Source organism: Terrapene carolina, unplaced genomic scaffold (assembly GCF_002925995.2).
Source record: "Terrapene carolina triunguis isolate 2854851 unplaced genomic scaffold, T_m_triunguis-2.0 Scaffold112, whole genome shotgun sequence".
Classification (NCBI taxonomy): Eukaryota; Metazoa; Chordata; order Testudines; family Emydidae; genus Terrapene; species Terrapene triunguis.
Genome location: NW_020664463.1, coordinates 2,863,609 through 2,877,602, shown reverse-complemented (window position 1 = coordinate 2,877,602; position 13,994 = coordinate 2,863,609). Strand labels below are relative to the sequence as shown.

General features: G+C 40.3%; 1 protein-coding gene across 1 annotated transcript in view; it reads right to left on the bottom strand.

Moving 5' to 3' along the window:
• The window catches only part of PIK3C2G (phosphatidylinositol-4-phosphate 3-kinase catalytic subunit type 2 gamma), a 311,474-nt gene extending 297,770 nt beyond the window's left edge, over positions 1–13,704 (bottom strand). Inside the window, exons 1-4 of the mRNA XM_026652203.1 lie at positions 13,003–13,704; positions 9,606–9,688; positions 3,296–3,453; positions 1,625–1,736 (exon numbers count right to left, since the gene is read on the bottom strand). Coding sequence (XP_026507988.1) covers positions 1,625–1,736; positions 3,296–3,453; positions 9,606–9,688; positions 13,003–13,704 — 1,055 coding nt within the window. The remainder of the gene's footprint in view (positions 1–1,624; positions 1,737–3,295; positions 3,454–9,605; positions 9,689–13,002) is intronic.
• Between the last annotated feature and the right edge of the window lie 290 nt (positions 13,705–13,994).

Genomic DNA, 13,994 nt, shown 5'->3' with positions numbered 1-13,994 from the left:
CTAATGAGACGTGCAGAGATTCTGCAAATGCAGGAATTTAGCGGTTCCCTATTGATGAGTTCTTCCAAAAGTGAAAATAAACTGTTTAGAACGTACTGTACACTGTACTGAGACACAGTGAGCTCATCCTCAGTACAATTACTTGTTATTTTCATTTAGTTAGCAATTAGTTTGAAATGAGAAAGAGCTTTTTTTTCCTCTTCTAAACAAGCCCAGTCTCTCTTATGCAACAGAGTGATCAAGTAATGGAGGTAATGGGCTTGATTTGCCTCTCACTTGTTCCAGTTTTACACCAGCGTAACAGTACTGTCTTGTTTTATGCAGGTGTAAGCAATTGGAGAATCAAGCACAGTAAGGTCTAAATGACCAAACCCTACACCCTGAGTTGCAAAATATAATTCATCACAGACATGAGAAATCAGTTAGTAGTAGTTTTTATAGGTTTCTCCCTCACAACTACAGTACATGTGTATATCATCATCCAACTTCAAGCAGTTTCTAAGTTCAAAAGTTCCTGGCTAGTGATACCCAAAAAGGCCCCTTTCTGCCATAAGAACGGGAGTACTTGTGGCACCTTAGAGACTAACCAATTTATTTGAGCATAAGCTTTCATGCTCAAATAAATTTGTTAGTCTCTTTGGGTACGTCTACACTTACTTCCTGGTTCGGCGGCAGGCAATCGATCTTCTGGGATCGATTTATCGCGTCTTGTCTAGACGCGATAAATCGATCCCGGAAGTGCTCGCCGTCGACGCCGGTACTCCAGCTCGGCGAGAGGAGTACGCGGCATCGACGGGGGAGCCTGCCTGCCGCGTCTGGACCCGCGGTAAGTTCGGACTAAGGTACTTCGAATTCAGCTACGTTATTAACGTAGCTGAATTTGCGTACCTTAGTCCGAAGTGGGGGGTTAGTGTGGACCAGGCCTAAGGTGCCACAAGTACTCCTGTTCTTTTTGCGGATACAGACTAACACGGCTGCTACTCTGAAATCTTTCTGCCATGTATGTTCTCTCTTCACAACCTGACATTTAGTGACAGCTGGGTGTCTTCACTTACTCCACACTGATGGAAAGAAACACCGTCCCACAAGGTAACTTTTCATAATCACACTTCCCATGTATTCAGTGGTATATACATCTTTGAAGAGCTGCACAAACATTAATTAACTCATCCTCATAACGTCCCTGCAATAAGAAGTTGGTAATGTTATCCCCATTTTATGGATGGAGACACAGACACAACCTTGGCATTAGAAAAAAAGAGCTGCTGATGAAGAAACAGGCAGACAGAGAGGTGAAATAACTTGTACAAGGCCATGCGGGGAGTAAATAGAAGAGCTGAGATTCAAGTTCAGGAGTACCTAGCTCCCTGTCCCATGCTTTTTTCTCTACACCACATTCCCTTCTCAGTACCCCACAGTATAAGCACAATTTGAGATAGGCATGAACCAAACTCCATGGTTGAAATACCTTCCAAGGTTCCAGGAAGGTGGGATCTAAGATTTGTTACATGACCATTGCTTTTGCATCTCTCCCTTTGGATCTGCTTTGTTTACAAATGTAGTACTTCAGTATTCAGGTGCATAGCTTATATGATCTAATACCATCTCTTAATGCGATACTTACTTTTGCAAAAATTCATCAGACCCATAAACACTTAGAAAACACTCTTCCTGGGCTGGATATTGATTTGTGCAATGGAGAATCTCGACAACTAAGTTACGGACAATACAGCTAGCTGTAAACAAAGATAAGAAGAAAAATTAATAGCAGCTTGGTAGAGAGTTGCTGGCTATATGGTTGAGCAGAGAAAATGGGAGTCACAGTGTGACTAACTTCTGCTGCAGTATAGCTCCATCTAGAGGAATTAGTATGAACCACACCTTATTTAATTATTTTTTTCTGGCTTCACCTGCTCTGAGGAGGATCTGGCTGTCATTCATACAATCCCAGCAACACACTGAACTCACCCCGGTTTTGAAAGAAACAGGAGAATCTGTCAGGAATCTAGAATTATAAACTTATCAATTCTGAATCAGAGATGGCAGAACCAAAAAGCTAGTTATTCCCACTGAAATCTATAAACTCAGTTTTTCCCTACTGAAATTATGTGTACTTTTCTCAAATGTGACTCTAACCTATTGCAAAAAAAGAGGGCATAATGAAGGCTCTGCGCCTGCACAAGACCCAAGGATATGCCAGAGATTTGTTTGTCACTGCAACCAGCCACATCCATTTCATGTAGCTATACGTAATAGTAGCTAGGCACAGCAATGATATAAAGATATGTGCAATTAGCCCACAATAAATCTACTCTAGTAGTTACATTCCTCCATAACTCTGCTCCAAATTTTTAGGCCACTTTCCATCACAGAGATTTTCTTTTCCCCCCCTATTTTTGAGGATCTGATCCAAAATCAAAAAAGATGTACGTATTGGATTGTGAATTCTGGTAAGCAAATCACAATATAACTAACTAAATTTGCCTTTATAGGCATAAAGGACTTGCCCGACCAGACTAGATCATTGGTGTCTCAAGTCTCATATACTCCCTCTAACAATGGCCAGTATCTGATTCTTCAGAATTAAGGCAAAGATCACCCACAATATACCTAGTCAATTGTGCAATGCAGAACACAGGGGAAATAATTCCTTCCAAACTTCTGTGACAATCTGATTGCCCACAGCTAACAATCTGAATCACCAAGCAGAGGTTGATTTTCATTTCAATTCTTCGTTCAGGCTATTTCTTTACTGCTAAACAAAATTAAAACATTCATTTTAAAGGTTCATTTTAAAGTTTAAGGTGTTAAAACCATTTGTGTTTTAGTGACCTCTTGGAGAGCAGACACAAAAATTAAATGCTCACAATCAAACTGAAGGCCCTAAAAATAAAAGTGGCCAGATTCACATTTATGCACTGGCTGCTTTGTACTGCCTTAGTGATACAAGGCAGCTGTGAGCCTGGTTTAACCAACCCGTTAAACTAAAGTAGCACAAAGAAGCCAGATGATATTGGTGAATCTGGACCAAAAATATTTAAGCTACTTACATATAGTTCAGGCCAATAAATGCCAATTGTTTTTCATGCAAAATTAACATTCTTTCATATTTCTCGTGAAAAAAAGAAAACAAAAAACAATTGGCACTTTCAATCCCACCCGCGCCCCCCCTCCAAAAAAAAAAATTAAAATGGAATGGTACCAAGTACCTTGCAAGATGACAAAAAAAGTTTGTGTATTTTAGTAGAACTGAAGAACTGAATTCTGGAAGGCTAAAGAAACCCAAAGCACTTACCACATGGTGTAAGATGCAGTGGAGGAGATGAACAGGTTGTCAAAATGCTAACTTTGAATTTTGATTTACAAAGGATCTCATCTGATAATGTTGTTGTGACACTCCAAATCTTCCCAGTATTTGTCGTCAAATCAAAAGCAGGATATGCGTCTCTGATTCTGGAGAGAACATACGATACGTTTATATATTTCAGCTCTCCTGTCACTTGAGACAAAACTACCACAATATGCCAAAAGCAATAGTATAGTTAGATATTAAGAAAAAAAATTATATGCTGATGAAGGGTACATTGATGTTATGAATAAATCTACTTCTGTCAGACATCTCGGTGAGATAACTGCTGCCTATTTCATGTTTTATTAAATAAGAGAACCACTGGTAAAATTGCCATTGATTACAGTATGTAATATTATGAACAGAATCACTGTGTGGGTCTAATCCTAATCCCACTAAAGTCAAAGAGTGTTTAGCCAGAGACATCGCTGTATTGTAATCAAAATAATTTCACCATGGTGCAATGAGTGTATTCTGTTAAACTAAGTAAACCCATTTATTCATGTCCAAATAATGGTGACATCATAGCAGAATTTTTGGAAGACTTTTCACTCCATTGCTAAATTTCAAGCATTCAGCAAGGTGACCTTCCAGTGATTTGCCACACACCATTCATCCATCTCCTCGCTGGTTCCCGTCTACTATGATTCCCTCCTTCCCCTTCCATCTCTGTACCTAATGGGACCAAAGTATATACATTTGCGACTGTGATTTCTGATATCAGGGTCTGCTTCTCTCCAACAATATTTCTAACATAGGAAAAAAAATGAATGCCTATCTGCAGGATATGCAAGAAAGTCTTCACCAGCACCACATTTCAAAAGCTGCAATTTTCTTCTTGTCAGCAGCATTAACTTCCCAAGATTCACATCTATAAATCACTATGGAAAAAAATTAGGCTTTTTATAAGTCACAACTTCGTACCTTTTGAGATGCCATGTTTCCAGTTTCTTAAGGGAGACCATAACTGTGTGAACCATCCCCAGTCTTTTACTCATTTCCTTAGAACAGCATCCTTGGTTGGATATATATAATCCCAGATAATTAAATTCATCTACTGCCTCTACAGTTTGTCTGTTAATCCTGATGCCCACTTGCATTTCATTTTTGTTAATCATGTCAAGGTACAAGCACTTTGTTTTCATCGCATACAGGAATAATCCATATTCCACACAAACTATTTTCATAGACTCCAACATTCATTGCATTGGTGGTTGTAGAAAAGAGCATCATGTCATCAACTTACCTGAGGTTAGCTAAGAGATGTTCACTAATGGAAATCCCAGCTCCTTCCACTTTGTCAAAACCATCCAAGGCTCATCTCATAATAAATCCTGTGTACATATGTTAGAGGCTTGGAGACTAAATAAACGGTTGCCTCACACCTTGCCCAGTGAAAAACCACTCACCATTGCCTACTGCTGTTTGCACTATGGTCTGCTGGTGGTGGTAGAGACTTGTAATAAATTCAATAAGATGCTTTGTCTGCCAAAGATACAAACTGTCATGTTGGATGGTGTCAACTTTTGAGTAGCCAATTAAGCACATAATCAATGGGTGATTATACTCTCTGCATTTTTCAATGAGACTATGGATATTCACTATTTGATCATATGTGACTTGGCCCTTTCAGAAACCAGCTTTTTGTGGTGGTATTCCTGCTTCTATTTTTTGTTGCATGTGATCCTGGATTATATAGAGCAGCATTTTGCCTGCATGCAACATCAAGGAGATGTACAATCGTTACTACACTGTTTTATGCCTCCCTTCTTTGGTAAGGGCATAGAAATTCCCTTTGTCCATTCTTCTGGCCAATTTCCAGTCATCTGTACATCATTGGGGGGAGGGATAGCTCAGTGGTTTGAGCATTGGCCTGCTAAACCCAGGGTTGTGAGCTCAATCCTTGAGGGGGCCATTTAGGGAACTGGGGTAAAAATCTATCTGGGGATTGGCCCTGTTTTGAGCAGGGGGTTGGACTAGATGACCTCCTGATATTCTATGATTATATGTTTTCCATATATAATCAGTACCACATTTGCCAATCACTTTTTAACAATTCTTGTCTACCTTTGGTGTTTCCCAGTCTTCATTTTCATAATAGCACACACCACTTACTCTCACAGGGTCAGTGGCTCATTCTCTCTTTTCTGTTGTCCTGTATCATAGGTGGCTCTGGTGAGGCATATAGCTTGCCACCATGATCTCTCCACCTGCATTTAATAGCATCACCCTTACTGAGGACTCTGCCATCATGATCTTTTATTAGCTTTGATCACAGGGTAAACCTTTTGGTAAGAAGCCTTTCCACTGTAAATAGAATTTTGTGTTATTATTCTCTTTACAATTTCCAAGTTCCATAGATTTTGCTCTTACATATTCACTCTCGTCTTGTTCTATTAAAGCAAATTTCTTAATGACAGATTTCTAAGGAGACAATGTAACCTGCTTTGGGCACAAACTTACAGATACTAAGGCCTCAGCAAAGACTGAATACAGCTAGTCAAAACGTTAGGGCACATTTTCTGTGCAAAATCTGACACAAAAAATTCTCTGTTTTCAACCAGCTCTAGGATCAAACCTGGAACCTTCATCACCAAAAATATAGGCTTCTCTTATTTAAGTTTAAGGAAACTCCTGCAGATGCTTATAGGAAACCTGTTCTAGTCACCAAGTCAAGTCACTAAAGGGAAATCTGATACTAAGTAAGTGCATTATATACTGTCTCTTCTTCCAATTACCAGACGTCAATTTCAAGTCCCCTTTGGCGTGCCATTGAAACCTAGAGACATCATAGTTCTCAGCTGGGATTGAACCTGCAAATACACTATACTGCATCAGATAGGAGTACATAGCCTACCAATTGAGGTTTTACATTTCACTAATTGACCTGCATTTTAGTAACTAAAATCAAATATTCTTTAGTAAGCACATTGCATTCTTTTGTGTTTAAGCAGCAAGCTGTATCTTGATTTGGCAGCATTTTATATGGTTTCTGATTACAGTACATTTTGTGGCATAGTTCTCTGTATAAATCTCTTCATAAGGTTATTTCCAATATTACATCTCAGAGCTGGTTCCTAACTCATTTGAACACCAGTATGAACTCTGCTTTTATTGCATACCCGTTTCTAGATTTCCAAAGCTAATTATACAATGAAGCAGTGTATTACTTATAAAGAAAAAGCTAGTGAACATGGTAGCTCAGTGGTATAATGGAAAGTGACTACTTACAGTACATGTGCTAGATTTATACTAGAAACAGAAGTCATTATTCTATAAAAAGGCCGTTTTGGTGACTATATGAAAGTAGTTGCTTGTGTAGCTTCATTTGTGGATCATGTACACATCACAATTTCCACTCTCACAAGCTTCACCCTTGAAGCTATCTCCGTATAGATGACAAAGATTGAATGCTGGAGACTTAATTACCCTCTCACCCCCAAGTCAGGGCTGAGGTGCAGAGGCTTGGCAGCCTGCGGAAAATCTGTATTGCTTGCTGCCCATGCTGTACATAGAGGACTATCATTTCCAGGGGTTTGATCCTGAAAGATGCTGAGCATTCCTCTGAGGTGCAGTGCATACTCCGCTCCTGATGAAGTCAGTAGGAGTTGAAGAAATTCAACATCTCATAGCAGTGAACCTTGAGACTGTTGTTGGGGTCCACTAGGCATAGCTACCAGGTAACTCGGGAGAGCGGAAGGCCAAAAGTGTCGATGAAACTCTTTTGCTCTGGGCCTATCTGAACCCCCAAAGCCCATCTTGTGAACTCTCACCTACTTCTGTGCTAACTGCTTACATGCTCTGAAGCAGGCTGAAGCAGAAATGTATTGGTCAGCGTTTCTAGCAGATGGCTGCAGTTTCACTCACACTAGCAGAAATAATAGAGATAAGGAGGAGGGAACAGAGAGATAGTTAGTTTGCAGGCGTCTAACCCAAGGTCGCAAAGACTGGGAAAGTTTTCTCACAAGCTTATGTAGAGCTTATTGTAACAGTTGTCTGGAAGGGAGGGGTAAGGGGGAACAGCCAGAAAAAGAGATGTATGTAAACAGTTTGGAGTATAAAAGGTAAAATTTGTTTGTATTTGTTGCACTGGATTTGAGACATGCTGGTCTCCTAGTGCCATTTCAGAGCTCTGAAATAAACTTGGCTTGCTTTCTCCCCTCGGTGTCTTTATTGGTGCCAAGCACACCGGGCGACGGACTATTGTTGTCCCCTCGAGCCCTTTAGGGCTGGCAACACTGTCAACTTGGTATCTTTCACTAATGTCAAATTCATTTGAAAAAGGATTCTGAAACTATCCGTGGAAGAACATTTGCTAAAGCCTGTTCCATAATTGTACCAAGAAACCTGGTAAAGAGATTATGGAAACTGCTTTCAAGTTGATATGTGTACAATGAAATGTTTCAATTATGGGTTGCCACCTGTACAAATATTACCTGGAGAAAAATATAATGGGTTTCTATTTGAGTTACTAGCTGGAGCTGTAAGTTTGAATGATGTAGAGTTTGAATTATATATCTTGCCTCTGATTTATAAAACCTGGCAGTTACTAAGATTCTTTAGGGACTTGGGGGAAGCTCAATAAGACTGAATGGGTTAGTTGTGTGCAAATCTATTTAAGATTTTTCTTGGTCTTTTCCTTGGTGTGACATTATCTCCTGAGGATGCGTTCTTATTTTGATAAAACAAAAAGAAAGGGTTTGCCACTGACACACACAAAACAAGCTATGGCCAAGTAGAAACAGCTTAATTTCTATTAATCTTCCTAACGTAGTAAATAAACTCATTAATTCAGAACATCAATAGGAGGCTTTTTCTGTAATTGGAGTGGAAAGTTAAATGTACAATGTTTGGACAGAACAATCTGAGTATCTGACAGGAAAGTATGTCACGTGGAATAGGCCTTCACGAATCTGGTGCTATTAGAATGGGGCTTGGAGTCAGACTGATGCACTATGAAAAAAGGGAAACAGAGAAATCTCTGATGCAGCATGTTTGGGGGATGGACAACCCCCCCCCCCCATGGAGCTAAAAATATAGTCAGCTAGTTTCAGAGCCATTAAGATGAATTAGAAAGACATTTTTATGCAGACAGGTCTTGACAGGCCTTGCAAAAAACTGATTTAATATCTAAATGTAAATGGATTATAATACATATTTAAATACCTAAAATGGGTCTTTTGGGGGAAAATAGTATGTGACCATGTTATTAAAGACTTTATCATAATAAATACAAATATTGGGACTCAACTGAGGTTGTATGGGCAACTTTCAATCTTATATTTCTTAATGTTCTTGTTTTTAAAAAAAATGAAATTTCTAGTTTTTTAAAAAAAACTGAAAGAAAGAAGAAAAGAAATTCTATCATATGGGACGGTAACAGCCCAACTCTATCGCTCAGCAGGGTTGGAACACTAAGGTAGTACCTGGTAGCAATAATAGCCTATTATCCTCTAAGTGGAACAGCCACTGGAGTGGAATGTAACACAGTTTGTCAGTGGGTTACACAGTTGTTTTCTAGACAAAAGTGGAATGTTAGGGATCAGGATCTGAGGTTCTATCCCCAGCTTTGGGAGAGGAGTGCTCAGACATTAATGAATGGCTTGTGCTCAATCAGGGCTTATCAATGGAACAAATGAAATTTGAACTCATGACATTCAGGCTCCTAGCCCAGTGCACCTTTACTTAGGCCAGAGGGTATTTTGCTGAAGGAAAGTAGGTGAGCAGGCAGGCACCTAACTGCAGGCATGGCAATATATGCAGTGCAGATGAACTGTTTAGAAAATTATTAAGGGACAAGTGCCAATTCTGCTCTACTATCCATGTGCAGATGGTAATTATCCAAAACTTTAAAACTTGGCCAAAACAGAGTTTTCATGAGGGCAGCAAAAAACACTTCTCCAGTATCAGGACTATCTCCCAGCCAACTTTCAATTTCCTGCCCCAAACCCCCGAGGCATTAGAGCTGGTCAAAGAAGTGGCATGAAACATCTTTTATGTTCAATACACTGAAAAACATCAACTTTTGTTTGATGGTCAATTTACTTCTTAGTAATAAAGAGGGTGGCAAGGAAAGAAAATATTTTTTCTAGTACACTTTCTCGTTCATATTAATCTCTAAACCAAAATTAAGAGTTTTTCCATATTTAAAGACATTGAAATTATGGTATTGTTCAGAAATGTAGAAATAATCATCCAATTAATACTAGCGAGATAAATGTCATAGTTGGTTGAATAAAGTTTTTTCATTACTTACTTCTGCACTCCATTGCAAAAGGAGGCAGTACTTTCATTACTTCCTTGATCTGCTTCAACCAGCTGGATAGACCAACCTGCAAGCTAAAAATACCAAAATTAAACCAGAAGAAATAAAGCTCACTTTATTTACATAAGGAAAACTGAATCATCTAGTGAGTTCAGCAGCCTGATCTTGCAATAGGTTCCATGAGGGCTAAATCCTCACACCTCAGCACAATTTCATTTACTTAGATGGGACTCCAGTAAGCATAAATCACCCATTGGATTCCACTGAAGTATCAAACGATTTCATTGGTAACTCAGCAAATTCAATGCACTATGTTGCTCAGCAGTCCATAGTTTAATTTTCTTTTTCTATTTGTAAAATATTATGATTTGTAGTCTTCTGTATGGAACATCAATGTTTTAAAAGTTTCTCTAGGGTCAGTGACTACAGCCTGTCAGGCTCTGGGTTCGCAGCGGTCAGAACTGGTGATTAGAGCCATAGTCCAGAACAGGTACAAGGGTCAAATCAAGACTGAGCTGAGGGCAGGGCTGAAACTAAGGGCTAGGGACAGGCTGTGGGTCAGAATGAGGTCAGAGTCCGTAAACAAGCCAAATAGGATCCTAATCGGAGTCCAGATGCAGGCCAAAGGTTGAAGCCACCTGGAAGTCAGAGTCTGGGGGTCAGGAAGCAGGTGCAGGGCTGGAGCACGTCAGTAATAGGGCTGGAGTATAGTTGGAGTAGGGCATGGACAAGGCTGGAGTGGCCATGAACAAGTCTAGGTCAAGGTTGGGGCAGGAACCGCAACTGGATCAAGGGAAGACTGGAAGCCTAGGAAGTCTAACATTGTGCAGAAGCATAAAGGTTCCTGGCTGAGTACTGCTGTTGCACAGACTAATTTGAAGCTCTGGCCATGTCAGTGAAATACCTGTGCCTGGGGGTCATATGACCTGGGCCCTGACTGGGTATAGGCTGCTGCAGCAAACCTGAGTGCTGACTCACTGCAGGGTCAGCTTAAGGGATAAGTCACTGTAGCTGAGTTGCTGCAGCATCCCTGAGCCATGAGTTACTGCAGGCTCTGTTGGAAGGGGGAGTCATGGCAGCTATGTGAGCAGCCCTGGTCTGGCTGCAGGTTTGCATCATACATAACTTTGCCAGACTTTAAAAATTGAGGCTGAAGTTTTCCAGGCCGTCTTTGTGCCTCACTGATTTTTTCCCCAAAAAAGTTTCAGCCAAAATGGTTCAGTTGTTTCCAAAAATGAATTAGGGAAAAATACGTTTTGTCCATGTTAAAAAATTCTCAAGACTGTTTCTTTAAGAAGCACGTGCAACTGCATGCTTTGGAGCAGAGACTTGAAATGTGGCAGGGAGATGATCTTTTGCTGTTCCCATGGAAATCTGCCCACATTTGGCCAAGTTAGAAGCCTTAGAAAAATCTCAGTTTGCACATGCTGAGTGCAGAATTCAACAGCTGATATCTCTGAAGAGTCCTCCCCAATTAGAATGCTCTATCCTCTCATACCACCTACATGTGACCAGAACGCATATGCACTGTTCTCACAGAGTGAATGAGCATGTTCAACTCTGAGAATGCAAGGGCAAAGATGGACTTTCCTAGTATCATTGCTCCTAGCTGCAGCTACTGTTTGCAATGTGCTTTGTGGACCTCCACGAGGAAAGGCACCAAATAAATTAGAAATTGTTAATTCACCCTTTTAAAACCCACCATCAAATCCCTATGCAGTCAACCACAGTCTTACTGTCTGAGGAGGAATAGATTTTCTCTAGCCTGTAAACACCAGAGAGAGGCACAAACCACAAACTCCAGACCTTGGTGTGATTCTTAGCTTTTGTGAAGTGGTCTGAACTGGAGTCTTGACTGAGGTCTATAATAAAAGTCAATTTTACTCCCCAAGGTCTGATCCTGCAAGGTGTTCAGCACCTTCTGCTTTGAGTAAGGTCAAGAGATGCTCAGCACTTTGCAGCATCATGCCCTAGCTTTCTGACAAGGGTCACGGTAGAGTGATTTGAAGTACTTCTCCCCACATGTATCTGGATACTTCAGGATTCCCAAAATATTTCAGAATGCTGACCAAGAGGTGGGTGGGGATCACCATTATGAGGAAGGGAAATGTGTCAGGTTGTGGAAAGGAAAGGGTGAAGAGAGGAGGGTGAGGAGGGACAACATCAGAAAGGGAAATGGAGACCTGGAAGACAAGAAAATTAAGACCCTGTTTCCCTCCCCTCCCCCCAGTATCCCTGAATGGAGCACTGAACACTTGAAGGAAGGCAAGAGAAAGAGAAAAAACTTGGTTCAAAAAGACAGCAAGAGCCAGAGAGTATCAAGAGATCTGACTTCTGAAGACCTGTTCAGTTACAATAAAAGATATTTATTTAAAAAATACACATACATAAAAGAAGTAGAGTGGGGTCAAAATAGTCATTGTGCCAAATCTCAGGATTAGGACAAGTCAGCTTGAACAGGGATAGAGATAGTAAATTTGGCCACACAGCAAAACAGATTCAGCATAATGCCCTGCTATTATAGATTTTTTGTTACCTCGGTAAAAAAGCTGGGGGGAGCCCACCCTACAATACTCTGCTCTACCATTTGCTCTACAGTAGTAACAGTCCAATGATCCAAACAAGGTTAGTGATCCAAAAGCGCACTACTGTAATATACACCATTGGAGCATTTTGGACCACAAACCAGATCCTCAGCTAGTCCAAATTGGCCTAGTTTCATTAGAGTCAATGGAGTTAAACCAATTACATCAGTAGAGAAACTGGTTCCATTACTTTAAAAAATGAAGCAGTCTTTTTTAATGGGCAGATGGGAGAGATATGTCCACACGTTTAAGTGTAAGTTCGGTAAGCCACAAGTAAAATAGGGGCCAGATCTGGCCAACATAAATTTCTTATCAGTTAGACTAAGCAGTCTCCTTTCCCTTCTAAAGTAATTTCTTATGGGCTGCTTGGTTCTCTTCTGACTGAAAAGACAGATTTTATACAAGGAGATTCTACAAAGAAAGTAAAGTTTAGAAGCTTTCCTGCCAACTAATCATCAAAAAGAGTCAATGTACTGTTTGTTTATAAAGGCAGCTTCCTCTTTAACATATAAAAGTATTACAGGAAAAACTGAGTGCCAAGAAAAAATAATATTTGCTGCCTGATTATCCACTGCCTCGCCTCATGTGTGGTTATTTAGAACCTGCTCCAAAAGCCCATTAAAATCAATGGGATTCTTTCAATTGGCTTCAATGGGCCTGATCCAAAGCCCATTGACATGTGCAGAATGAGAGCCATTTCTCATCCACTTCATACAGGTGTGGGTGAGTACACAAGATGTAAGGCAGAGGACAGTCAAAACCAAGATCTTTAAGTCTTTCAACCATACAAATTTGTCGCATACCTCTGTGCTGTCTGCAGAGCTGTTTGCAGAGATGCTGGGCCAGACAGGTCCTGTGGTCAATTCTCTAGGAGGGTTTGTTAAGTATGTTTCCCCAGTGCTCACAAGGAAAGATTTACTGTCATTTCTCCTTGTATCTTTCATTCCTTGTCCGCTTGCATTGTTGTCTGAGAAAACGGGATATTGATAATCTATATGTTCAAAGCCTATACAGACATTCAGATTTTTATTCTCTTTCTCCACATCTGACCCAAATTCATCTGCAGTTGGACTCAAGTTATTTCTTCCATATGGACCATAGTCATAAAGTGTTCCAATGGGGTATGTGGGGTAGGAATTCTCAGAGAGGTCACTACATCCGGATAGCAAAGAAGGTCTGAAGCCAATTGTTGGTGGCACCCTGACTTGCTGCCAGTGAGAGGTGGGGCTTCCAAAGTAAAGATCCCTATGAGGAATTTGAGGTGGATTTATTCTGTATAAATGTTCTTCTGCTGCATCCAAGAAAAACTCATTTTCTTCGGGGTCATGTGAATATGCTGGATCATAAAAGGGTATTTCACTGCTGCCTTCACCAACTATTTGGTTAAGTCCTAGACTGACCTGGCTATCAGGATTAAAATGATACATAGAGTAAGACACTTGGTCCTCAGATTGTCCTTCTTGTAACTCATCTTGCGTCAAAGGCATTTTCCAAAAGTACGCCATGCTTCTTCAGCCCATCAATCTTAACACCACTCAGGGGAGATTTGCCACAGTTTCAAAGTCACAATGAGTCACACTGCAGAATTTGAGCTTTATATTCACTGGAACAAAACAAAATAAAACTAGCTAAAATGAATTTAATGCACTGTAAGCTGTACATGTAAATGGCATTCATTTTAGAGTTCTTTCCATAGGGTATAAGATCCTCTCTCTTATCTGGTACCTGGAGTGAAACCCACCATATGAAACAGATGGAGAATGGTCCTTGGTTTCTGGACTGTTGAATAATATGT